Genomic DNA, 27,767 nt, shown 5'->3' with positions numbered 1-27,767 from the left:
AAGGTTTCTTCTTTCCTGTTGAAGCTGTCCAAGTGTTTGTGGATTTCAATGGCTTCCCTGTGCATTCTGACCTGATAGTTGTTGGCATGGTCCACATGGTGTGCGGCATCACAGCACTCCTCTGGCACTGTGTCCACATGATGCAGTGCCAAAGGAGTGCCTTAAAGCTGCAGCGCAGCAGCTATTGCACCCTGGAAAGGCCAAGTCGGGGCTGCGGTGTGTGGTTGCCACGGTCCTGATCTGGTGCAGCTGGAGGAGGCTGCAGGCCACCCCTTGAGGTAGTCTGCACAGCCTCTCAGTCTTTCATCCTTTCGTAGGTCAGTAAAATGAGCACCTAGTTTGTTGGGGGCAAGTGGCATACAGATTGTAAACCACATAAAGAGTGCTGAGTTCAATACAAAGCGGTATAGAAATGTAAATGCTAAATGCTATTTGTCTGCTCTTGAATCTCTCTCACAAGCAAAGGGAGGACTATACATCGTCATCCGCCCATCAGTTGCTGCCGTCACCCTAATCAAGCAATTCCCTCAAATACAGGAAGGTGGCTATTAAATGCAGGGAGCAAAGAGATGTTTGCTCATTCTTTCACAATGTGATTAAATAGTTTAGTTGTTTCTTCTTTAAAAAAAAGAAAGATGGGAAGTGATTATAAAGGGCCACGGATCCTTCTAATCAGCCAGTGCAATTTCGATGCACGGCCACTTGTCTCTCCCGCGGTTCCGTCTGAGCGGTTGGATAGATGATTGTTAAGAGGTTGCTTTGTTAAAGGAAGAGCAATGGGCACACAGCCTCAGGTTGCTAGAATGGAACTGACGCATCCTGTAACTCAACAATAGCTGCAATCTGACAAGGAGTTATGTGCACTTAACTCTATTGAAATAAATGGCCTTAAGTGCCAGTAACTCTAGGCTGAGCTTGCAGCCATCATCTGAGAGCAAACAATAATGCTGCAGAGCATATAGTTCCCCCAGCCTTACCATGCCAGGCTTCCCCTTTCTGTGACCAGGTATCTGGGCATCTCTGGGGCAGAACCCACAGCCCATTAGTAACCATTGGAAGATGCATCCCAGCACCACTCAGCTCAGGTTGACCAGACGTCACAACGCCAGGAAGAACATGGTACCAGAAGACATAGGACTCTGAAGAAAAACGTAGACCATTACAAAATAAAAGCTAATAACACTTATATAAATTCATTTCTAATGGTTTATGTACAGCTATATTGCATGTATTGTGTTTTATTATTTACTCAACTGTCTTTTTCTGATGAACTTGCCTTTATTGAAATGCCTTGCTGGCTTGCAAGATATTTGCAAGATACTCTGAGCAAAACAAATGCTTAAACTTGTGCAGTTGCCCCTCCGTTTTTGAGCACTTGGAATCTGAGTCCCTCACCCGTTTGCTAGCAGCAAATGAAGGGGGAAAGAATGGGGTGCATGCCTATGGCACAAAACCTGCAGGTGCCCCCGGGTGCGTGCTGCCATTCAAGCCAATGGGGCTTGAATATTTCCAAATTTTCATTTTCGTGGGGTGTGTGTGTCTTGAACATACAGTATCCCTTGCGAAAAGAAACCCTTGACTGAGAGCCTAGACCTGCATTTTGTGCCAGTCTGTAGGCGGAGCCAGGGCGCAACGTCAACACGCTGGACACCCTGACTCTGCCCCCTCACTTCATGATGCCGTATGCCCTTCCACACGGCGTGCGGCATCATGGCGTGACTCCGGTGCTGCATATACATGGTGTAGCCCCGAAGGGCGTCATTAAGTTGTGCCGCTGTGGCTATGTCACCCTATTCAACAAATTGCAGGGATTCTCCTCATTTGAAGGTCTTTAAACAGTGATCAGATGGTCATTTCCCAGGGATACTTGAACCATAGATTCCTTTTTGTTCTCTCCAGAGGCCTGATTGGTGCCACGGCATGAGGTTGCTACGGCCCCAATCCAGCCAGTAAAGAGGCAGCTGCATGCTGCCCATCTGTACAGACCCTGAATCTACATTTAAATCATTCCTTTCATTTCTTCATTGTGCTGAAATTAAGGGGGAGGGAAACCCTTTCAGCCTTTGCATAGAGCTTTATCACACTAGCGACATCCCATGGGAAAACGGGATTTAAAGGAGAATTAAGTTGAATTTGAATGTAAGCAGAACTCGCAAATTCGGGAAATTTATCAGACCGAATTGCTGGTAAAGTGAAATGATGCAAAGTTAAACTGAAGTTAAACCGGAGAAAAATGCCATCTTTTTACTTTTGGAATTTCCAGAAAGTAAAAAGCTGCCGTTTTTCTCTGGTTTAACTTTGGTTTAACTTCACGTTATTTCATGTTAACAGCGACATCATGTGATAAACTTTGGGCATTTCCGTTTTTTCTTCAACTCAACTCTCCTTTAAATCCCGTTTTCCCACAGGATCTCGCTAATGTGATAAACTCCATAGTATCCTCAAGCAGCCCATCGCTTGACATGTTTGCTGCCTTTTTCCCCTCTGAGAAACAAAAGCGCCCTGAGCTCTGGGTGCAGCTGCTCCTAGGAAAAAATAACTTCAGCTGCATTGCCATTGTACTCATGCACTGCAATTGCACAATGGATTGGCATCCATGGACACTGAGCATTGATCCACCAATCTTGTACTACATTCATATTCAGTATGATGATTGTTCAGCCTGAAGCAGACAAAACTCAGGAGCTTATCGCATGAACTCTAAAACCTTTTCAAGCCTCCTGGGCTGGAGCCGGGACGTGGGATGGAGGCGGGAATTATTGCATGCTAAATCACTGCCTGCCATCAGACTGGGTCCCAGCCGCGCTCTGACTGCACTTTATAGAAGCCAGACAACTTCTGACTTCTAACAATTGCTGGTGAAGTGGACCTGGGCTGATGGTGGGCAAAGATTTGGTGGCGATTTAGCATGCGATAATCCCCGCCTCCATCCCGCATCCCAGCTCCAGCCCAGGAGGCTTGAAATAGTTTTAAAGTTCATGCGATAAGTTCCTAAGACTGCATTTGCACTGCAGAATTTATGTATTTGACACCGTTTTAACTATCATGGCTTCATTTTATGGCATCCTGGGATTTGTGACTTGCTGTGGCACCAGAGCTCTCTCACAGAGAAGGCTAAATCATCTCAAGAAACTAAACATCCCATGACTGCACAGCATTGAGCCAAAAGTGGTGTCAAACTGCGTTATTTCTGTAGTGTAGATGCAGCCTAAGCCACCACCAAGCACGTGAAAAGCTGTTATGTGGAACAACAGAATGATCAGGTGGAAGATGGAGAGGTTTATGTTCTCCTACTCAAAAGGATGGGACCCACACCAGTGGAAAGAAAGGAGAGTCTGATTAGACCTTAACAAACCTATGAGATAGTGCTATTCAACAAACTGCAGGGATTCTCCTCTTTTGAAGGTCTTTAAACAGTGATCCGATGATCATTTCCCAGGGAAACTTTAACCGTAGAGTCCTTCACTGGCAGGGGGTTAGACTAGATTACCTTTGTATGTTCCTTAATAAATTGACGTTAAACAAAACTGTAGCATAAATACATATATACATACATATAAAACATAATAACAAACAATACCTATATTACATAAAACATAACCTAAAAGACTTCCCAGCTCTTTTTTCCCCTTCTTATAAATCACCTATTCTTTTTTCAGTTCCGAAAACGTTTCCTTGTATTTGAACTCACAACTCGTTCAAAAGGGGAGAATTTTCCAATTGTAGGTTTTACTCCATTCCAATTATAAACATATCCCACCATTCCTTTCTCATACAATTTATCAACGGTTCCCATTCCTTTTTTATTTTGTGAATTTTTTAAAAATCAAAATACGTGAATTTAACCTGCTCTATGAGTCTTTGTCGACACAAGTGGCTCCCAGACAAAGAATAAACAATATTTTAATTCCATTTTAATTGCTGCTTTTGTAAGTTTTTAATCTCACTGTGCTTTTAGACTGTAAGCCGCTTGGAGTCCCAATTTTTTTTTGGGGGGGGGGGGGGGGGAAATGGGATACAAATAAATAGAAATATAATAATAAAGTGTATTTTCATGATGGCACTTAAATTATGGAAACTCTTTCTCCTGCTCACCTGGGCATCAAATCTATGATTTTTTCAGGAACCAGAGAGGAAAATGTGTTTTATTTTAGGGGACGTTCAACAATTATTGGTTTTATTTTCCAGCATATTTAATCATTTTGTTTTTGTTTTTCTGGAATTAAATACTTCAGGGCTGTTGTTTTTTTAGTAGCGTTCAGCAGTTTGATGGTTTTCAACTGCTCTCCTCGAAGGCATGACTGCTGCCAAAGAAGATCTGTTCTTGTGATATATTTTATGTGATGTTCTGACTTGTTTTGACAGCAGGGGTTTTAAGAGAGAGAAAGATTGATGTTGTTATGTGCCTTCAAGCTGACTGTAACGTATGGCAACTCTATCTTAGGGTTGCCTTGGCAGGATTTATTTCCAAGGAGGTTTGCTGTTGCCTTCCTCTAAGGCTGAGAGTGTGTGACTTGCCCAAGAAACCCTGGTCTCTTCAAGCCCTAGTTCAAAATTAAGATTATTATACCATGCCATTGTACCTAGTGCCTTCAAGTCAACTTACAACTCTGGATGACTATGACATAGGGTCTTCTAGACCAAATTTGTTTAGAGTTGGTATGCCATTGCCTTCCTTGTTTTTTAAAAATAATTTTTATTGAAACTAAATTCATACAATGCATATTATACAATACAGTACATAATTCTGTATTCTATTTTACAATTTATCTGAATATCTTTAATATCCCACCTTAGTGCTCCCCTTCCTCAGAGCCATTTTCACCCTTATATTGCATCCAAAAATCTCAGTTCCTCTCATGGAGGTAATCTCCCACCTTCTTTTCTCAATACTTTCTCAATAAATTCTTTCCAAATTCCATCAAAATCAATTCTTTTCCATAATCCCTTTTTTTTACTTTGAACCTCCATGTCATTTTATCATCATTTGCTAATTTCCAAACCTCTTTATGCCACTCCTCCAATTGTATAGTTATTTTCGTTTTCCAACATCTTGTTATAATTTATCTCGTTGCTATAATCAAATTTGTTATCAAATCTTTTTCTTCTTTTCCCCCCATATCTCTGAGTTATATGATGATAACAATACTATATTCTGACTTCTATCCATTTTTATATTCATAATACTTTCTATTTCTATTATCACTTTTCCCCAAAATTTGGGTACATATTTACATTGCCACCACACATGCATGTGTGCCTTACGCACGCACCTAACTCTAATACTTCCCCAGGACTTACAAAATGGCGGCTCCCGTTCCACACGGGGGCCGCCATTACGACGTCACGAACGCGCCACCTCCAAATGGGGCAGCGCGGACGTGACATCTTTGTGCCGCTTGAGGGCTCATAGAGTGCCCTTTCCGCGATGCACGAAGGAGCTCCGAAATGGAGCTCCTTCCGCGGTTTGCGTCTCTGGCGCAGCCTTTAGACGGCTGCGCCAGCGACGCAAAGGGGAAAAGAGCCGAGCAGCCCCTTTCTCCTCCTCCCCGCCGCCGTTGGGTGTCCTTGGGGCGTGAAGCCCCAAGGACACCCCTTTCCAGGCCGTGGGGAAGCGTCCTTTTGCCACTTCCCCGCTGCCTGGAAAGTGGTGGATCAAGGCCTCGGAGGCTGCTGTTCTGGCAGCTGAGGCCCCGATCCGGCGGGGAAAGGAGCGCCTACAGGCCACCCCAAAGGGGCGGCCTGTAACACGCCTCCGTCTCTAAATAAAATGTTTGCCATCACTGGCCTAGACGCTCCTAGAGAAAACACTTCTATAGACATTGGTAGGTCCTTCATCTTGATTCCATGATCAGCTTCTGGCAGATGTTGGCCACAGAGTTGCAAGGGAGCACTTGGAGATTCCTAGAGAGGTGTTCTCTTAGGTTAAAAAAAGTTTTTTTTTAAAATTTGTGGTTTTTCTACATTCACAGACATCTTTCACCCCTAGCCCCAGAGAAAGTGGAGGGACCACTGTATTATATATATATTTAAAAACTCACAAATATCTGGTCTCCTGGAGCCCTAGCACAACATCCAAACCAATTCTCTGGCTTTGAGTCAACTGCATGACTTACGCCAACCCTCTCCAAGGGTTTGTTTGGCCAGATCTATCCAGAGGAGGCTTCCATTGCCTTCCAAGGCTGAGAGAGTGAGACTTGCTGAAAGACACGATGGCCTCATTCTCACTACAAAATAAATAGTTTTTGAGTCGAATCAATGAAGCGATTTAGTGCCAAATAGACCACATTATTCGAACTTACCCATTTCAATTTAATCCACTTCATGTTCACATTCAGCAATGGATCGATTCAACATGGAGTCACCCCACAGGGGTGACCACGCCACAGGAACGGAATCAAATAGATGGTGCATTCATACTTGGGCTGAATCGATTCATTTCAAAAGAAGCGAGGAATGCCATGGATCTGGAACAACTGGTTTAAATGGGTTTAGTGCTGCCCCCCCCCCCAGACAAACTGCACCAGAAATTTGGTACAAGTGGAAACAAGGGCCATTTAAACCAGTTCAGATTGGTTTGAAAACCAGTTTATTATGTATTGGGAATGAGGCCCCAGTCAGTTTCCGGGGCAGAGCAAGGATTCGAATCCTGGTCTACCAGGGTTTTAGCACCACACTCCAAACACAATACCATGCTGGCTCTCACAAATGAATATACTTTCTTGAAATCTCCCTTGGGGTGAGGAAGGAGCAGCAATGCTTTCCAGAGTGTGTCAGCCTTTGCACAATGCTTCCTTCCGTCCCTTGTGTTTCGAGGTGTGCGTCATAAGACAAATTTCCCTCCAGGCAGGAATGGGAGCCTAATGCTTTCCAGTCTGTCTGTCAGCTGGTGAAGAAACTGGTTGGGGGCCATCTCGCTTGCGTGAAATGAAATACAAATCAGGAATCCCCCCCCCCCCAAAAAAAAGAGAGAGAGAGGGAGAGAGAGATGCTTGTCAAAACACACTTCCAACTGTGACAAGCTGCTGCCTGGTGCAATCTCTGAGATATCATGAATGCAAAACTGCAATTCACATTTTCTCCTGGATTATCACACAAAGGAGCAAAGGTGTGATTTGTTGTTGTTTGCCTTCAAGTCATTTCCTACTCATGGCAACCCTAAGGTGAACATGGAGTTTTCTGGGCTGAGAGCATGTGGACTTTATCACACGGGGAAAATCGGGGGTTTAAACAGTTATTTCCCCAGGAAATTCGTCTGATCACAGTGAAGATTATCACACAACATCGCAATTAAAGAGGACTTATCCCCCAAATAACCAAGGAATAACCAGCAACCAGGAAATCTCATGAATGGTTTGTTGCTGATTATTCCCTGGCTATTCCCAGGATAAGTCCTCTCTAATCGCGATGTGTGTGAAAATCTTCACTGTGATTGTGCGACTTTCCCGGGAAAGTGTCTATTTAAACCCCTGATTTCCCCCTGACTTTGTTGTTTGCTACAATCTTTGTTTTATCAGTATTTATTTTGAAACCTGCATATTTATCAAAACATTTAATTTTTTGCAATAGAGGGTCAATACTCTTTGTTTGGTCTTCTGTCATTATGATCAAGTCATCAAGAAATCCTTTTAAGTTTGTATTTAGAACCATAGAATCCTAGAGTTGGAAGAGACCACAAGGGCCATCCAGTCCAACCCCATTCTGCCATGCAGGAAATCTCAATCAAAGCATCCCCGACAGATGGCCATCCAGCCTCTGTTTAAAGACCTCTAAGGAAGGAGACTCCACTACACTCCGAGGAAGAAGTGTGTTCCACTGTCGAACAGCCCTTACTGTCAGGACGTTCCTCCTAATGTTGAGCTGGAATCTCTTTTCCTGTAGCTTGCATCCATTGCTCTGTGTTCTAGTCTCTGGAGCAGCAGAAAACAAGCTTGCTCCATCCTCAATGTGACACCCTTTCCTAATTCTAATTCCCCCAGTTTACCCATCTTTCCTTATCTCTGAATTTAAAATTTCCTAACTTCCATCAGGTCGTTCTTCCTAAAGTTTCGGTGGAATCTCTTTTCCTCTAGATTCCATCCTTTTCTCCATGTCCTGTTCTCTGGAGCAGCAGAAAACAAGCTGGCTCTATCTTCAATATGACATCCCTTCCAATATTTAAACATGGAATGTCATATTGAGGATGGAGCAAGCTTCTTTTCTGCTGCTCCAGAGACTAGGACCTGTCTGTTAAGGAATTGTTCCTGTTCTTATTGTGATTATTTGTCATCAAGTTGGCTTTGACTTTATGGTGACTTATAGTGAATGAGAGACCTCCAAGAGTTCACAGTCATCCACTGCCCTGCTCAGATCTTGCAAACTCAGGACATCAGTTTAATAATAATAATAATAATAATAATAATAATAATAATAATAATAATAATAATAACAACAACAACAACAATAATTTTAATAATAACTTTTTATTTCTATCCCGCCTACTCTGACTAGGACCGAGTTGTGGCTTCCTTAAGTGAATCAAATCTGCCTGTCATGCATGTTCCTTCTTTTCCTATTGCTTTCCAGTCTACTGAGCATGACTGTATTTTCCAGTGAGTCAAGTCTTTTCATAATATGCCCAAAGTACAATAACTACAGTTTAGTCATTTTGGTTTCTCAGGAGACTTCAGGCTTGATTTGCTCCAAGACTCATTCATTTGTCTTTCTGACCGTCCACAGTATCCATAAAACTCTCCTCCAGCACCACATTTCAAATGTGTTGCTTCTCTCCTTACCAGCTTTCTCCACTGTCCAACATACATAGAAATCAGAAATGCATTTGGATCACTTTTGAGTCTGACTTTGGTATTAAATGGTCAATTTTGCATTTGAGGATCATCCCTAGTTCCTTGAGAGCTGCCTTTCCAAGTCTTAGCTCTTCTTCTGATTTCTTGGCTGCTGCCTCCATTTCGATTAATGGACCAAGGTAGAAAGCAATTCCATTACCTCCAAGTCGTCACTTTTAGGGGTAATGAGGGAGCAACCACATCCCATTTCAAAAAGGAACATTAACAAGTTAGAGAAAGGTTATTTTAGTGGTTTAACGTGCCATGATGGGGGGTTTCTCAAGTTTTTTCCATGCTGGAAAAAGGTTTTAGGACTTTCTTTGCCAGTATCAGGCCTCTAAAACAGGGTACTGGGTTCAAATCCCAACCTCATCTTTCCCACACTCCACCCTCAAGAAGTAATTATTAAAATTCCCCAAACAAACAACCCCCTAATATTAAAACTGTCTCAGGGCAGCTTACAAGAAAAATGTAAAAGCAAACAATGTAAAACAAGAAACATAATTTAAATGTCCTGAAAACATATTAAACATAATAATGAATCAAAATAGATTTAAAAGGGTTTTAATATGATAAAGCTTATTTGAATGCCATTAGCGAATAGCGGGAAGTTTGGGTTGGGGGGGGCAGCGGACGTTTTGGTGTTTTTAGCATCTGATGTTATTTGATGTAAATATTTAATTTTGTGTTGTTTAATTACTATTTGTTTTTTCTTTGAATTGTTTTGCTTTTTGTTTATATAACTTTTTGATTCTTTTTCTTTATTTAGTTTTATCTTCTTTCATGCAAATTTCAAATAAAAACATATTTTTACGTAAAAGATTTAAAAGTTTAAAACTGTCAACATCAGTGTTTGAGATGAATCAACGAGGCCTTGGGGAACAGCCAAGTAATCATTTGGTGCCCAGATGAAATTATTATTATTATTATTATTATTATTATTAAACTTTATTTATAAAGTGCTGTAGGTTTACACAGCGCTGCACATAAAATAGAATAAAGTAAAGTAAAATAAAATGGACCTGCCAGTGGCATACATTCTCGAAGATGGGGGACGATGGTCATTGTCATGTCCCTGTCACATCCTTCCCGCGTGATTGCACTTTCAGACGATGTCGCACTTATCCAGACATGATTCCATCTGGGAAGCGTGAGTGACAGTGATCACGTGAAAGCCTTTCATATGACATCACGCTGTTCTTATCATTGTCCCATCAATGAAGTGGCATTGCCCAGCATTTTGCATTAACAGGAGTTTGTGTTAATGCAATGCCTCTTCAGTGACAGGATTGGCGTTACATTTTCAAAGGCTTTCGCGCAATTGCTCTCATGTATGACGGGATAAGGATGGGGGAGCGATCCCATCCCTATCCCATCTCTGCGTGATAATCTCCCAAGTCTATGCAAGCTTGTGCTATGACTTCTTTTGCACACTTAGTTTCAAAGGTGCTACGAGAGCCCTTTGCATATAGGTCAATGATGTGTGTAAAAAAATGAGCTCCCCTTGAAAGATTTTCAGGTTTCCCTTCCATCCTCACAGTCCAAGGAATGGCGAGAGTGCTTTTGGCACGACGTGAACTGTCTTTCTTTTTCTTTTCTCCTTTGGTAGCCTTTTGAGAGGGACACCATGCGAATCTTCCTGTGGAGCGTCTTGTTGTTTTGTGCATTTGCCTATGCACTCAGCGACTGCCGGAAGGACTGCCTCAGTTGCCACAGACATTTGTACAGTCAACAGGATGACTTCAGCCTTCTTGTGAGTAGCTGCCTCCATTTTTATAATGTCTCAACTGATGAACCCAAATAATGAAGGGCACAACTTTGCCCCACACTGGTTGGCACCCACTTAGCATATTCTTGCTAGTGGCACAGACAAGGACTCCTCTACATTTGCCAGAATACTCCAGGCTACCCCTCAGAGTATTCTGGCCCCAAATTCCCTCCCAATCCCCTCTTACCTGCTGCAGGTTTTTGGCAAATGACAGGTGCCTGCCTTGCAACGGTCCCTGCCAGTTGGGTGGTGATGCAGATGGGAGTCGAAGCAACTCAGCAGGGGATTGTGTGGCAAGTTAGCAAGCTGTCATCCCTATGTTTTGCTCCAGGTTTTCTGGAAAACCCAGAACTAAAAGGTAAGTCTTTTTAATGTGGGACAAGGGATGGAATTGGGTCTAGGCACTGTGTAAACAGCCCAGACCCAATTCAGAGTTTTGGGCCTGCGTAATGTAACCAGTACACTTTGGGGTTTATAAGTAATCTACACAAACCCACAGTAAGGATGGTTATGTGGCTTTTATTGGGCAATTGCTTCACCTCATTCATGGGAGCAGCTGTAGCTCAGGAGCAGAGCATTAAAGTTGCCTATTGAGCTACTGAAGTTGTCTCAAGGCCTTGCTGCCTAAAGATCAACTCAAGTAGCCTCAAGGCATCAGTAACCAAGTTATCTAAAGACCAACTTAAGTTGCCTCAAGGTACTACTACTCAAGTTGCCTAAAGGCAATAGTACCCAAGTTGGAGGAATTGTGTAACACAATCTGTCTGTTTTAGTTTTTCATTTTAACCTCATTTTCTCCCGTTTCCCTGTTTTTAAAAAATTGCACATATTTTATATGTAGTTCTCATAATATTTTCACTTCTGTACACTATAATGCTTAATCTAAGCATTTTTCCCCTTAAGAGAACACATTTTTGTACCTTCTTTTTACAACTGCATGCAAGGCGGGGTGCCCTTTCCTTCCACATTCCCATTGTTGTGTGCAGGTCTAACGGGAAAAAACCTTGTCACCAAATTCACAAAAGAGCAAAAAATGGCAGGATAATTATGTTTTCTTTCATGGCTGGTTCAAGAAGTGGAAATTAGGGACATCTCTCCCTTACATCTGAGTCACCAGCCTCCCTTGACTAAAACACAAAGAGCTAAGACTTTTAAAAGCAGAGATGGAAGTAAACACCATCCTTTTTTACTGTGTCTTTTCGCCCTCTTGTTGTTGATCAATGGTGACAGTTTAGTTTTGCGAGGGTCATTTTTCCTCTCTCTGTCTCTTATTGTTCTTGCTTCTTCCCATCTGAGGAGCCTTTGATGAGCATTGATTTCCTACCTCTTTCTCCTGCCTTGCTCCGTTTCTGATTGAGCGGAACCCAAAAAACAGATCATCGCAGGAGCGACTCCTATTAGCGAAGGTCACATCACCACCTGAACCTCCTTGGAAGTGCATTCAAGCCTGACGGACTTCCATCTGCGCATCCTGGCTGTGACAGAATAGGCTGTTGTACACAGCATAGACTTATAGAGTTGGAAGGGACCTCAAGGTTATCTAGCTCAGCTCCTGCCATGCAGGAATACACACCTACAGCACCTCTGAAAAATGCTCCTCCAACATCTGTTTCAAGTCCTCCAGAGAAAGGACTTTGTCACACTAGCGAGAAGGAGAATTCACAGTACGTATTTTTATTTTATTTTTAAACATGCAAATGCAAGAAGTTTATCACACGACGTTTTGCCAGACCAGAAACAACGTGAAAATAAAGCAAACGTAAAGGGGATAAAAATGGCAACTTTTTACTTTCGGAACTTCCCAAAAGTAAAAAGCTGCCATTTTTGTCCCCTTTACATTCACTTTATTTTCCCATTATTGCTGGTCTGGCGAAATGCCGTGTGTTAAACTTCCCACATTTGTGGGTTTTTTTAAAAAAAATTTAAATCTACTTTAAATCCCATTTGTCAGCGGAATTTCGCTAGTGTGATAAGGTCCTAGGATTCAATGATGCTATGGTAGATGACCTATGAAAATTGGAGACTCAAGACCGGGCCCTGAGATCTGGTAGCCCTAAATGGTTAGAGGATGCACAGAACAGTATACGTTTCCTCCAAAAGAGGCAAAACTTAGATTCCTGAGTATACTAAAGCTACCCAACATTGGAAGCACTGGGGAAAACAGAAATGCACCAAAAAAGTATACATTTCCTTCAGAAGAGACAAAACTTCAGTTCCTGAGTCTACTAAAGCTATACAATATTTGATACACTGGGCAAGGCAGAAAAATAGTATACACTTCCTAAAAAGAGACAAAACTTCAGGTCCTGAATATGCTAAAGCCATCAACTATTAGAAGTACTGGGGAAGGCAGATTCTCATTGAAATTAGAGAAAGCACAAAAAAGTATACATTTCCTCCAAAAGAGGCAAAGCTTCAATTCCTGAGTATCCTAAAGCTATCAAATATTAGAAGCATTGGGGAAGGCAAACCTTTGCATTGAGGGTTACCAGATCTTCTCCTGGAGGTTTTCTCACCTCCTACTGTCACAGTTGGGTGGTTTGATAAACCTAGAATGAATGAATGAATGAATGAATGGAGAAAAGAAATGAATGAAACCGCCTTCCGTGAGATAGACGGATCTCTGCGTGATGCTGATGCGAGAGCACCAGGGCACCATTAGAGAAGGCAATGGCCAGGTCATTAAGATTTATTTGGAGTGCCTCCATGCTCTGTGCCGTGCCGCACGGACTCCTCATTTCCAGGAGATGACAAATTCTCCTGTAATGGACTCCACCTTGAATGAAGGTCACTGCAGAAAGCGCAGCCCTCTTGCAAGCTGTCCAACTCAGCTGCACCCTGAGATGGGACGTGACGGCAATGGCAAGAGGCTAGGAACATCTGGCCTCGTTTTGGATCACTAATCCGGACACGATGGCTAATTTACGGATGTAAATTTTAAAATGGAAGACCTGCGTCAAGAGAGTCTTTGTAGCAATGCCTCTAAAGTCCAAAAATGCAACCTTTTTTAAAAAAAAGATTCTGGCATTTTGAGGCAAAGTTTCTACATCTTTGTTTGGTTCCCAAATGTTTGGGGCTTCCCTGCCCAGAATCCCCAGACAGATTGGCCAACAGTCAGAAATTCTGGGAACTGAAGTCCAAAACTACTGGAGGACCAAAGTTTGGGAACCATAGGCATGTGTTTGTGTGTACTTTAAGTCACTTGACAACTTAGGGTGACTCTAAGGTCCAAAACACACTGCAGAAATAATCCAGTTTGAGACTGCTTTAACTCCCCTGGCTCAGTGCTAGGGAATTCGGGGAATTGTAGTTTATTGTGGCATCAGAGCTCTCGGACATAGAAGGCTAAATGTCTCACAAACTACAGTTCCCAGAATTCCATAGCACCAGGACACTTAAAGCGGTCTCAAACTGGATTATTTCTGCAGTGTGTTTTGGGCTAAAGAATTTCATAGGATTTTTTTTTTAGGCAAGGGGTACTCAGTTATTGTTGTCATTGTCGCTGTGTGTCTTCAAGTCGTTTCTGACTTATGGCAACCCTAAGGTGAACCTGTCATGAGGTTTTCTTGGCAAGACTTGTCAGAGGAGGTTTGCCATGTGTTTCCCCTGAGACTGAGAGCATTTGACTAGTACTGTAAATCTCCACATCAGGATGGATTGTGAATCTCTGCAAGCATCGATTGTGTTTCATGGTTTCATTCTGCAACCAAACACACAACTGAATGTGCAATTTAGAGGGGTACCGCCACTAATTTCAGAAGGGACAAAGGGATGGGCATCAACCGAGAATGCCATACTGTCCAACTGTCCCAAATTGTCAGGGACCGTCCAGATTTATTGTCTGCTGTCCCACTTTTCCAGCTGCTCTCAAAATGTCCTGTTTTTTAAAATCTCCTCCTCCCACTTTCCCCTTTTATTTCCAGCTTGCTTCCATTGCTACAAACTGGGTTCAAAGAGCAAAAGTACTTCGCACCCAGTTAATTTCAGCAGGAAGAAGGGCTTTTATCACACAGGGGGAAATAAAGGAATTCAAAAGGCATTAGCACAATCGCAGCTAAGATTATCACACATGTCACTATTAGAGAGTGCTTATCCCAGGAATAACCAGCAACAAATGAATCATCCCGTGAATGAGTTGTTTCTGGTTATTCCCTGGTTATTCCCAGGATATGCCCTTTCTGATCTTGATATTGTGTGATAATCTTAACTGCAGTCGCACAACTTTCCCTGGATAATGCCTTTTGAATCCCTTATTTGCCTCCGTGTGATAAAGAGAGGAGGGGAGAGGGCAAAATCTTGCCCTTCCCTGGAGGGCTTTAAAGATAATAACCAAAATTGTGTACTTTGCCCAGAAACTCATTGGCAGCCAGTGGAGTGATTTTAAGATCTGTGGAATGGGATCACTCCTGGATGTATTCGCAATCGATCTAGCTGCCATATTGTGAACCAGTTGGAGTTTCCAGACCTGGTACAAAAGAAGTCCGATGTAGAGCGCATTGCAGAAATCCAGCCTACGCTTTTGGAGACCAGTGTTTGATTCTTAGTCTTGAAACCTACTGGGTGACCATGAGCCAGCTGCATGCTCTTAGCCTCAGAGGAAGCAAACCTTCTCAGAACAGCTCTTGCCAAGAAAACCCCATGATAGGTTCACCTTCGGAAAAGTTGGAAGAGACTTGAAGGCACACTGCCACCACCACAACAACAACAACATCAAAAACAACACATCAACAGAGAGGTTGACTAGGGTCTAAAATACACTGCAGAAAAAGTCCAGTTTGAGACCACTTTAACTGCCCTCGCTCAATACTAGGGAATTCTGGGAATTGTAGTTTTGTGAGACATTTAGCCTTCTCTATCAAAGAGCTCTGGTGCCACAATAAACTACAGTTCCCAGGATTCTTTATTACTGAGCCAGGGCAGTTAAAGGCTTCATTCCCAGTACATAATAAACCAGTCTGTGGCACAACTCCATGTTGAATCGATCCCTTGCTGAATGTGAACACAAAATGGATTAAATTGAAATGTGTAGGTTCAATCACGGCTCAAATTGTGTGGACGTCTATTTGGCACGAAATCACTTCAATTAGATTTAAAAAAAACTGTTTATCTTGTGGGAATGAGGCCAAAGTGGTCTCAAACTGGATTATTTCTGCAGTGTGTTTTAGACCTAAATGATCCTTTCGGCCCCATCCAACTCTCTGGAGTTTATCACACTGGGACTAATTTTGGCATTAAAGAGAGATTAAAGTGCATTTAAAGCATCCCGCAAACAAAGGGAAAATGGGGAGTAATTGCACGAATGATTATTACACGCAATTGCACAAATAAAGTGATGTCAAAAATGTATTGTCGCTGAAATCCTGAAAGTAAAAAGATGTACTTTAATGCTTCTTTGTGACCACTTTAATGGTGGGTTTTGTACGATGTCATGTGAAATCATTTTGTATAATTACGCTATTTTACTGGGATATTCATGGGATAAACTCCTGACCTCCTTGTGATAAACTCCTATGAGTCTATTATTCTAATGGGGCAGGGATTTAGACTACATGACCCTTGGGATCCCTTCCAACTCTTATGATTTCTAATTCCACATAGTTTACAACACAAAGGCGGAAGCCTTGACTTTCTGACTATTGCAGCCAAGCGGTGATGCTCAACTCCTTCTCTGGAATATTCGGTATCAGATAAGTCAGCCCTCTTACACTTTTGCAGAGTGTTCAGATTAGATCCTTTTGACCCCCAACCATTCCTTGTCCATCACTTCTTGCTCTTTTGAGCTAATTCCTGGCAAATGGGCCCTCAGAAGGGGTCATGATGTTAACCCCACGGTCCTTTTGTTCAGAGAGAATTGAATTCACAGCAAGAGGCCATTAAAAGTCAAGTGTGATGAACCAACCCCTTTTGTTCAGGCTCAAAAGCATTTACTGTTATTTCGCTGCAGCATTTCCAGTGGGAATCATTTCGTATTGTTAGCAGCTGAATCTAGGGGCTTTAATTCTACACTGGGGCTATGTTGCTTTGTGTACGCTTGACATTTCGTTCCATGATATTCAGAAGTTTTCACAGTGAAAATAAACTCCCTTTTTAGCTGTGTTGATTTTTCTGCACTTACGCTGGCAATAGCAACTAGATGTCAGGAAATAAATTTGGAGGATTTGTTTTGAATTATAGCCAGTCCTCTGTATCCACGGATTCTTTATCCACAGATTCAAGCACTGACAGCTTGAAAATGTTTAAGAAAATATACAGGGATCCCTTGGTATCTGCTGGTGTTTAGTTCCAGGACCCCCCACGGATCCCAAAATCTGTGGATGCTCAAGTCCTGTTTAATTCCATGTCATAGTAAAATAATGTCTTCTTTTATATACAAGGCCAAATTCAAGATTTGTCTTTTGGAATGAATATTTCTTTTGAATACAATGGACCTTTGTTATGTGCTGGGTTCCAAGATCCCCCATGGATAACAAAATCTGTGGATGCTCAAGACCCATGAAATATAATGGCATAGCAAAATGTGTCCCTTATTTTTAAAAAAATGGAAAATCAAGGTTTGATATTTGAAATGTATACTTTTTTGAATATTTTCAAACCATGGATGCTTGAATCCGTGTATAAAAAATCCATGTATAAGAAGGGCTGATTGTACTTTCAAGCCATGGATGGTTGAATCAGTGGATATGGAGGACTGACTGCATAAAGAAACCTTGATTTTGCCATTTTATGTATGTGGCACCATTACATTATTCTTTGTATTTAAGAGGACTTGAATGGGATTTTGATATCCATGGGACTCCTGGAACCAAATCCCAGCAGATACCAAGGGCCTACTCTATAGAGTCAGAGGACCTTATCGCACACACATTCTGGGGATGGAAGGAGGACGCTCGTGTGCGCGCGCGTGCTGCAGAAAACGGAGTTTATCGCACATGAACATGTCCCCCAAGAGGCCCTGTTCTGTCCCCCTGTGCGCACCCGTTTGTGTCCAGTCCTGATGGGCATGACTTTTGCCTGATGGATTACCTTCCGTCAGCAAAAAATCACGCCCGTCAGGACTGGACGCGAATGGGTGCGCGCCGGGGACGGAACAGGGCCTCTTGGAGGACGTATTCGTGTGTGATAAACTCCGTTTTCTGCAGCACGTGCGCGCACACGAGCATCCTCCTTCCATCCCCAGAACGTTTAAAATTGTGTGTGCGATAAGGTCCGGACTCAGAAGTGACCACAAGGAGTCACCTAGTCCAACCCTTTGCCAGTGCAAGAATCCACAACTACAATGTATTCCTTAGAGATGCCCATCTACACTTTGTTTGAAAATCTCCAGCCAAGGAAAGTCCACCAACGCCTGATGTCTCTTCAAGCTGACTCCTGCTTAGAGTACCTCTGTCCCAGGGATTTCTTGGCCAGATTGATTCAGAGGAGGTTTGCCATTGCCTTTGTCTAAGGCTGAGACAGTGTGACTTGCCCAAAGTTATTCAGGAGGTTTCAATGCCTGAGGCTGCATCTACACTGCAGAATTAATGCAGTTTAACACCACTTTAACTGCCATGGCTCGATGCTATGGTAATCTGGTTTTTTTAGTTTTGAGTGATATTTAGTCTTTTCTGACAGATAGCTCAAACTACAAACTACAGATCCCAGGATTCTCTAGGGTAGATTCATGGCAGTTAAAGTGGTGCCAAACTCCTTCATTTCTACACACACCTTGTTCCTATCAACATTGATTCTGAAACTTGGGGGTCTGCACTTTCTTCTTCTTAATCCTCTAGTTTAAAGGTAGGTGGGCGAGAGAAAATAAAAGAGAAAGAGGTTCATTCCAAAATAGCCAGCAGCTCAAAAGAAAATCAGAGCAATAATCTTTTCCCGGCTTTTTCCCCCTTCTTGAACCAAGAGAGAGATGATTGATTTTACCATAGCCATGCACTCCTGAAATGAGAGTTCGCAGCCTTAACCAAAGCATATTATTACTGTTTTTTAATACAGTATGTGACTAAGTGTCCATTTTCCCATTGAAGAAGAAGGTTCATGGGTGGGAGCTGCACAATCCTGATGTTTGGATAGAAGTGAAAGTGGTTATTATATTTCAAAGGCAGAGAAAAAATTACAGAATTACACTTACATTTACACACAATGGCTGGCATTCTGTTAGCAAGACAAAGGGCCAACTGCACATGGAGGGCAGTTTGTTCACTGTATAAATAAATATATTCTGCTGACAGTGGTGCAAGTGGAATGGCATGTAGAGCAATGTTGCACAGTGTGGTTGGGCCTTGCGCATTGCACAGCGTCATCAATATGTGCTGTGCAATGTTAGTATTCTGCACAGGGGTTGTGTAATGCTATTGCAAGATATCTCCATATGCAGGTATATTTCATGGGTTGCAGTCCTTATGTCCTATTATTACTCAGCTTCCAGTTTAAATAAGGAAAGTGCAAATGTCCATTTACATCTAGTGGCATAACCTCCAATATTTCACAGGACATTTGTGGCCAACCGACATCAAAGTGTGATCAGGAGGACAAAAGTTATTAATGTGGATGAAGACACATGCAGCAGGAGCATACTGAGAAGCAAGGTTGGCAGGTTTAAACCAAGTTGGTTTAAACACTGGTTTAAATCATGGTTTAATCTTGGTTTAAATAATAGTTTAACCTTGTTTTAACCATGGTTTAACCTTGATTTAAACCATCTCTTGATGATTGGAAGTTTAAAATGATAGAAATTTATTAAATGGATAAATTATTGATTGAAATAGGAGAATTGTCTGAGAAACATACACAAAGTTGGCAACCTTTAATAGATTATTGTGAGAAATCTTGGAATTATATAAATTAAGGGGGGAAAGAGAAAGGCAGAAAAGAAGAGAAGGAGAGGAAGAAAAATAAAAGAGCTTTGTTCTGTTTTTTGGTAACAAAACAGAAATTTAGAAGAAATAAAAAAAATTTGAGAAACATTTAATCTATATAATAGAAAGAAGAAGATTTAAGGAACAAGAACTGTGCACAATATTTAGAGAAATCATCTGGAAAACTGTTATAATTTGGTAATATGATAGTTAGATGGCCTGGCATTAATTTGGATGGGGGAGGGGGGGTTCTTGGGGTTTTGTTTTCTTCCTTGAAGGAATTGCATAATTTCATATTGTAAACTTTGTTATTTTATATTTTTTAAATAGAATTTTATTTTAAAATATTGGGGTGTCACTGGCACGGTCTGCACCCCCGTACCCGCTAGTGACGCCACTGGTCCTGGAAAAGGAGGATGTCTGGTGACCCTTGAAGGGTATGTGCCAGTTGTCCAAAAACTAGGGGTGGGTATTCATTTGGATGCACAACTGCTTCTTCAAAAATGCCTTGACTGTGCCTTGACGGTGCTTGCGTGCATGGCAGAAGGGCGCTGGATTGAATGGCCTTTGGGGATCTCTTCCAACTTGTATGAATCCTGTTGTGGTTCTTTCCCTGCAGATTTGTGTCATGGAGTGTGAGGGGAGGCTCTTTTCGAGAGCCACCTGGGACCTCTGCAACAAAGCGACCAGCGGGAAAGCATCTTCTTTGCCGCTAAGTTTTGGGATCCTGGACGACGAAGACGATCGGCCCTTGGAGTTCTGGAATGGCCGCTTCTTGAGAAGCCGAGGGAGCCTTCAGCCCTCCGGAGACCTGACCAGGGTGGTGGACCTCAGCAAGGACGAAGGTGAGAAGCGGGTCTCTAAAATGAGCAGCCTCATCCGTCAGCCGCCAGTGGAAGAAGAAGGCACCAGCGACGGTGGCCGGCAAGACCCCCTCGGGGACTTCCTGAGCAGATCATTCACTTATGGGCAACTGGCCGACCCAGGAGTGCAAGAGCTCCAGAAGCGATTCGGAGGCTTCATCGGGGTCCGGAAGTCCGCCCGGAAGTGGCACAACCAGAAGCGGTTCAGCGAATTCCTCAAACAGTACCTCGGGATGTCTCCCCGTTCCGTCGAGTACGATGGCTTGGCCGATAATGACCTGAAGGAACAGAACGAGATCTAAGCAGACGGGCGGACTTTCCTCTGGGTTCCCGGGCGTCGTTTTTCCTTTATTTCTTGTACCACCAACATGTTGTGTGAATTGGTTTCAGGTCTGCCGTGGCTCGAGATACCAACCCTGTTCCCACCCTCCGTGCCCGAAAAACAAAACGCCAGTCCTTGTCACTGAAAGGGAAATCCAGCATTCCTTCAAAGGGGAAAAACTCAAAGTTTCTATGTATCATAGTAATAGTACTAATATTCCTCCCATTTTTCTAACCCAAGCCCAAATATCACCCAGAATCCTCTTTGGCTGCATCTGCACTGCAGAAATAAAACAGTCTGACACCACTTTAACTGCCATGGCTCTCTCTGTCAGTGAGCTCTGGTAATACAACAAACTACAAATCCCAAGATTCCATAGGATGGAGCTACAGCATATAAAGTGGTGCTAAACTACGTTATTGCTGCATCTGTACTGCAGAATTAATGCATTCTGACATTGCTTTAACAGCCCTGTCTCCATGCTATGGAATTCAAAGATTTTTAGTTTTGTGAGCTATTCAGCTTTTTATTTCAGAGAGCTCTGGAGCCACAACAAACTACAGATCCCAAAATTCCATAGCATTAAGCCATGGCAGTTAAAGCGTTGTCAAACTCCATTATTCCTGCAGTGCAGATCAGGCCCTGGTTAGTCTCAACTAAAGCAGACCCACCAAATCTGAAATTTGGAAAATGAAAATTAAACATTGAATCAATACGTAAAGGAAGCAAACAGAATGGATGGCTCTGTTTTAGTCAGGACTTACAACAGGAAATAGATCATTCTTTCTTCCACCAGATTTGGTGAGACTAAAGGTGCATCTGCATTGTAGAAATAATGCAGTTTGACACCACTTTAACTGCCATGGCTCCATCCAACAGGATATTGGGATTTGTAGCTTTGTGAGGCACCAGCACTCTTTGGCAAAGAAGGCTAAGGATCTTGTAAAGCTACAAATTCCAGGATTCCATGGGATGGAGCTAGAGCACTAAAAGTGGTGTCAAACTGCATGATTTCTACAGTGCAGATGCACCAACGGAACTAATGCAGTTTGACACCACTTCATCTGCCATGTCTCCATCTTATGGAATCCTGGGATTTGTAGTTTGTTGTGGTGCCAGAGGTCTCTGACAGAGAAGGCTAAACATCTCACCAAACTACAAATTCCAGAATTCCATAGCACTGAGCCATGGCAGTAAAAGGGGTGTCAAACTGTATTAATTCTGCTGTGTAGCTGGAGTCTATTATGAGCCTTTCTATTTATTATGAAATATAAAGTGGTATGAAATACGAAACAGAATCCTGAGACATGACCCAACGCAAATCCCATTTTCCACTGCTCTCCTTGTTAGACTGATTTTATGTTCCGCTTCATATTTCACCATTTGCCGTCGGTTGTGTTTTGTCATTATTATGAGCCAACAAGAGCATTCCTGAGTGACATATAAATACGGTCTACAAAGAATAAATGAATGCCAGTGTATCCCACCTAATAATAAACTAGCACTTTCTCTTTGGCATGGTAGCTTTCTCCATGCAGCAAGATTGACTGTGACTGAATCTGCAGTGCAGAAATAATCCAAGTTGACACCACTCTCACTGCCATGGCTCAATGCTACGGCATTCTGGGAACTGCAGTTTTGTGAGATACTTAGATTTCTCTTTCAGAGAGCTCTGGTGCCACGGTGAACTATAATTCCCAGGATTCCATACTACTGAGCCACGGCATTTAAAGTGGTGTCAACCTGGATTATTTCTGCAGTACGAACCAAAGCTTTTGTTTTAATTCTGCTAGGATGCATTTCAAAAGGCAACCACTCACTGCGAACAGTTTATAGTTTGTTATCCAGTACAGAAGTCTTCCAGAGCTTGGAAAAGTTTCTTTGGTTGGACTACATCTCCCAGAAACTCCCCAGTCAGAGGATAGGATGCCTGAAGGAACCTGGGAGTTGTAGCTCAGAAAGGTCACTTTTCCCAACTCTGATTCTACCACCTCATTCTACGTAAAGTAGGAAAAGTTCTTACTTCCTCACAGTTGTCGGGGGAAGTTTGTAGCTAAATTCATGAGATAAATGCACAGCTGAGATTTAATTAGGGCAGAAATCAAGATCCAGGCTGTATCCACATTGCAGAAATATACCCGTGTCATACCAGTTCAACTGCCACGGTTCTGTTTTATGGGAACCTGGGATGTATAGTTTGGGTTATACTTAGAATTCTCTAGTATAGTCCAATGAACTGTAGCATCTTTGCTTCTTCTGCAAAGAATTTAAAATACTATTCCAGAAGTCTCTAGGCTGAAATTCACAACAATTTCATCCTTACATAGTTTAATTGCAGAAATCACATTATTGTAATAGTGCAGAAGAAAATGAACCCTCCTTTGCAACTTTCTTCCTATTTTTGAACCTTACAAATTATTGTAGAATAATCTATCTTTCAACATAGAAAAATAGAGTTTTTAAAATACAGAAGCCTGCTTTCTTTATTTTCTGCGCAGAAAATAAGGTTTTACACCCATTAAAAAAAAAACACAAAACCAGCTATGGATGATATCCTGTTCATTCATAGTTAAAAAGTAAATCCAATTGATTTAATGGATCTACTCTAATCAAGACTTAGGCTGCATCTACACTGCATAATTAATGCAGTTTGACATCGCTTTAATTGCCATGGTTCAATGCAATGGAATTCTTGGAGTTGTGGTTTTGTGAGCTAGTTAGCCTTCTCTGTCAGAGAGAAACTACAAATCCCAGGATTCCCTAGAATGGAGCCATGACAGTTAAAGCAGTATTAAACTGCATTAATTCTGCAGTGTGGCAGCAGCTTTGCAGCAGTCCATGCCATGCGCCTCCTTGCACAGAACAATCAACTCCACAAAACGTTGTGACATTAAAATACAAGGGGAAAAATTCACACGGTTCTCACTGACTGTTAGGAATTTTTCAACATGGGAACAGAAAACAGAGAAAATTCTTTCTAGTCCTAGGAAGGAACTATTGCGGTGAAAGTGGTATCAAAATGCTACAGTCTTGTTGTGCGGATAGTTGCCATGTTGCAGAATTAACAGTTTTGAAGGTCATGGTTCCATTCTCTGAAATCCTGGGATTTGTAGTTTGTTGTGGCTCCATAGATCTCTGATGGAGAAGGCTAAAAGCTCCCAAAACTGCAAATCCCAGGATTATTTATTTATTTATTTATTTACACAGCACCATCAACATACATGATGCTTTACAGACAGAATAAAACATGTATAACTATTTCAACAATTCCATTGCATGGAACCAGGGCAATTAAAGCAGTGTCAAACTGGATTAATTCCTCAGTGTAGATGTAGCCACCAATATGTTCCCAAACGGGGTTGACGTCTTTGAATCGGCAGAGCTTTGGTGTTTGTGAATTTATGTTACCTGTTTCCTTCCCTTCTGCGCTCTTCTTCTCTCTCTCTATCCATGGCATGCCTTTTTGTCAAAGCTGCTGTCTCCGCACTCTTCCCTTTCAAAGATGTATTTTTGCAGTCTCCACCACGGCCAGGAGTTTTCGCGTGGCATCCGTGGCCCGCTTTCTCTCCGCCCGGTCCGATAACAAAAATGTTTGGATCGGAAGCGCATGACCGATTGTGAACAATGTACTTGGGCCGGGGATCGACTTCTTCTGTTTACTGTTGAATGTTTAAGGGGTGGGGGAAATCTAAAAAAGGGGGGAATGAAACACGTGCCCTGCTCTTTTTAATTGTTTCCGACACAAAATAAATCTTTCCATTAAACTTGTACATAGCAAACAGAAAAAAAAGAGAAAAGATGAATAAATTAGTTTTCTATTTCGACTGTCGCATTGTAATCGGCACACCGTCGACGGATGTGGTGTTACTCTGCAGTGCTCTCCACCATCGCTTCTTATTCTGCCGGGACATCTGCCTTTGAGCTGGAATGGGTTTATTAGTTTCTTAAAACAGTTTTGTCCCATCTTTGATCAAGAGATCTCAGGACAACACACAAATAAAACAATATACAGCGGGCCCTTAGTATCTGCTGGGCTTTGGTTCCAGGATCCCCCATAGATATCAAAATCCATGCAAGCTCAAGTCCCATTAAATATATTGGGGTAGTAAAACGGAGCCCCTTATATAAAATGGCAAAGTCAAGGCTTGCTTTTTGGAATTTATGTTTCTTTGAATATTTTCAAGCCATGGATGCTTAAATCCATGGATAAAAAAGATCCATAGATACAGAGGGCTGACTATACCGTATGTGCTCATGTATAAGTCAGCCTCATTTATAAGTTGAGGGCAGGTTTGGTGACCAGAATTATGAATTTTGATATGACCTGTGGATAAGTCGAGGGTAAAACTTGGTTGCTGTTGATGTGTGCCTTCAAGCCATTTCTGACTTAGGTGATTTTCTGAGGCTGAGAGTGAAAACCTAAAGGGCATGTAACAAAGAAAGCCCCATCATAGGTTTGCCTTAAGGTCACCAGAAGTCAGAAATTATTGGAACAACAACAGGGAAGCCTTGTTTAAAAAACCAACAACCTTTTCAACCTTCTAGAGATTGCTTGAAGGCATCTTCCAAAATGTATCAGGGAAGACATTATCTTTCACAAGCTTCCACTTTTCTTACCTTTTCAGTTTTGGTGGCCAAACTTATAGATCTATGGGGTGGATTAAACATGTTAGAACCACATTCCCACTATGATTTAAAGCGAATTGCTGATCAGGTTATGTAACCGTTGTTCCCATTTGAAACCAGTTCTGATCCTACTGTGATTGGTTTCAATCATGATGAAGCGAGGCAAACGCAAAAACCCCACTCTTTCCTGACACTAGATCTTTGGCAGTTCTTTTGAAAAGAATCAATTCTGGAGCGAGTTCAACAAGTGGGAACGACGGATCTGAGTTGCATCATTCTGGAGGGGAGGGACTCATGGGAGAGGGGTCTTTACCATCCCTCTTCGGTTTTTGGTAGATCTCCCCCCCCCCGCCCCCTCTCTCAGTGCTGCCTTTCTGCTTCTGGTCTGAACTATGAGTGCATAATTTAAAAAAAATGAATTGAATTGATAGAAGATTCAATTTATTTATTTTGCAACTGCCTGGTAATCAGTGAGACAAGTAGTTGCAAAACCAATGAATCAAATAAAAGAGTAGATTCATTGGTTTTGCAACTACTTGCATTTACCCGGGTGATCCGACGGCAGCTCATAGTGAGGCAAGTAGCTGCAAAACCAATGAATTGAATCTTCTGTCAATACATATATATTCCAATGAATTGAATCATATATATATATATATATATATATATATATATATATATATATATATCCCAAGCAGGGCTGCTCAAGCTGCCACATACATCACTGATGACTCACAGATGATTGACATGCATTTTGAAGCAGCGCAAATTAGTGGGGACAACAATTGTGCCAAAAAAGAAGCAATTACAAGAGGATAATGAAAAGATCCACTTTCATGGTGGGAACGATGGACCTTATGGAAGTGATTTGCAAAGGCAAATCACAAACCAGTTTAAATGTAAGTGGGAATGAGCCCTGGGTATAGCTGGTTTGATCTCCTTTTTCCTTTCCGTTTTGCTCCTTATGAATGCTCAGTAAGGGATCCTAGAGGCAGCTGCTGCTTTACTTGCCTGGTGCAGGTAAGCAAACATGGCTACAATTGGATCTGGTGTTTACTGCAGACACGCTGCTGCAATCCAGCACCAAAAATGTGTTTGTCTTTTTCCAGGCTTCCTTCACCATTCTCCAAATGCCAATGCTGCTTTTTAAAATAAAAACAAATAAAACTGGCAGAGCTGTATTATGTGATCCCTATACTGAATGACAAGGTAGTGCAATATACTTGGATAAATGCACAGGGCTGTAAACACATTGGGCAATGGTGATGTATAACATCCAAGGGCAACACACATGGATTCTGCAGCCATCAGCTGGATACACCATTGAACAAGGTTCCAAAAAAATCACTTTGCATGCATAGGACAACTTGTGCAAACTAGTGTTTCATACTGAATAGTAACACCCTTCACTGCCTTTTCCTAATGCATGGCTGCAATCCTGTTGGTTCATCCCAGCTACAGTAGACCCATTGACTAAACTGGTGAATAGTGTGTCAAGACATGAGTAAATCCCATTGGCTCTCCTCTACTTAGGACTAATGGTAGGATTTAGGGCAATGTGAAATCATAGACTTATAGAGTCATAGTTAGAAGAGACCCCAAGGGCCATCCAATCCAACCCCCTTCTGACATGCAGGAATATACCATCAAAGCACCCCTCGATAAATGGTCATCCAGCCTCTGTTTAAAAACCTTCAAAGAAGGAGACTCCATCACACTCCAAGGCAACCTATTTCACTGTCAAACAGCTCTTACTGTCATTCGTTCCTCCGAATGTTGAGGTGGGAGCTCTTTTCCTGTAGTTTGAACTTGGAAGTTAAGCAATCATGAACTGAATACTTCCCTTGCACAACAGCCTATAAAGTACAGTCACATGTGTAAGGAAATTTACACAAGTGTAGGACACCAATAGGATTCCAGCCTGAGCATCAGAGTTCGGCTATGAGGGTTTAACACATTCACCAGGGAGTCAGTACCATTGTAGTCAATATAGATATGCCCAAGAATGGGTTGTGCATGGTATTTTTGCAATGTCTGTTTGTCTACAACTGCCCACACTCCTTCAGCAAGAATGAGAGGAGGAATCCCAGGGGTGTAGCTTTGGGGGAGTGAGCAAAATGAAGGCATTGCCCCCACAATAGCAATTCTGCCTCCTCGTGAACTTTTCATAGAATCATGGGCCTGTTACAGACAGGCCAAAATAAAGCTGCTTCGAGTCACTTTGGAGATATGGTATTTCAATGATGCATGCGTCCTAAGAGTCCAAAAGCCGCACCAAAGCTGCACTCCAGTCCTTAGAACTGGCACATGGCTTTGGTGTGGCTTTCGGCCTCTTAGGATGCATGCATAATTGAAATACCATACCTCCAAAGTGACTCGAAGCAGCTTTATTTTGGCCTGTCTGTAACAGGCCATGGAATCATAGAATCATAGAGTTGGAAGAGACCACAAGGGCCATCCAGTCCAACCCCCTGCCATGCAGGAATCACAATCAAAGCATCCCCGACAGATCCCCTT

The 27,767-nt window shown here is 42.2% G+C and overlaps 1 protein-coding gene across 3 annotated transcripts in view; it reads left to right on the top strand.

The window, feature by feature from the left end:
* The window catches only part of PNOC (prepronociceptin), a 64,841-nt gene extending 43,870 nt beyond the window's left edge, over window positions 1-20,971 (top strand). For all 3 annotated transcript variants that reach the window (XM_042445033.1, XM_042445032.1, XM_042445034.1), the window contains exons 2-3: window positions 10,435-10,578; window positions 20,059-20,971. In XM_042445033.1, the coding sequence (XP_042300967.1) occupies window positions 10,453-10,578; window positions 20,059-20,604 (672 nt within the window). In that variant the 5' untranslated portion in view covers window positions 10,435-10,452 and the 3' untranslated portion in view covers window positions 20,605-20,971. The remainder of the gene's footprint in view (window positions 1-10,434; window positions 10,579-20,058) is intronic.
* Window positions 20,972-27,767: the final 6,796 nt, after the last annotated feature.

This window comes from Sceloporus undulatus, chromosome 1 (assembly GCF_019175285.1).
Source record: "Sceloporus undulatus isolate JIND9_A2432 ecotype Alabama chromosome 1, SceUnd_v1.1, whole genome shotgun sequence".
Lineage (NCBI taxonomy): Eukaryota > Metazoa > Chordata > Lepidosauria > Squamata > Phrynosomatidae > Sceloporus > Sceloporus undulatus.
Note: the sequence above shows the minus strand (reverse complement) of the source record. Positions and strands in the feature narration are given on the sequence as shown.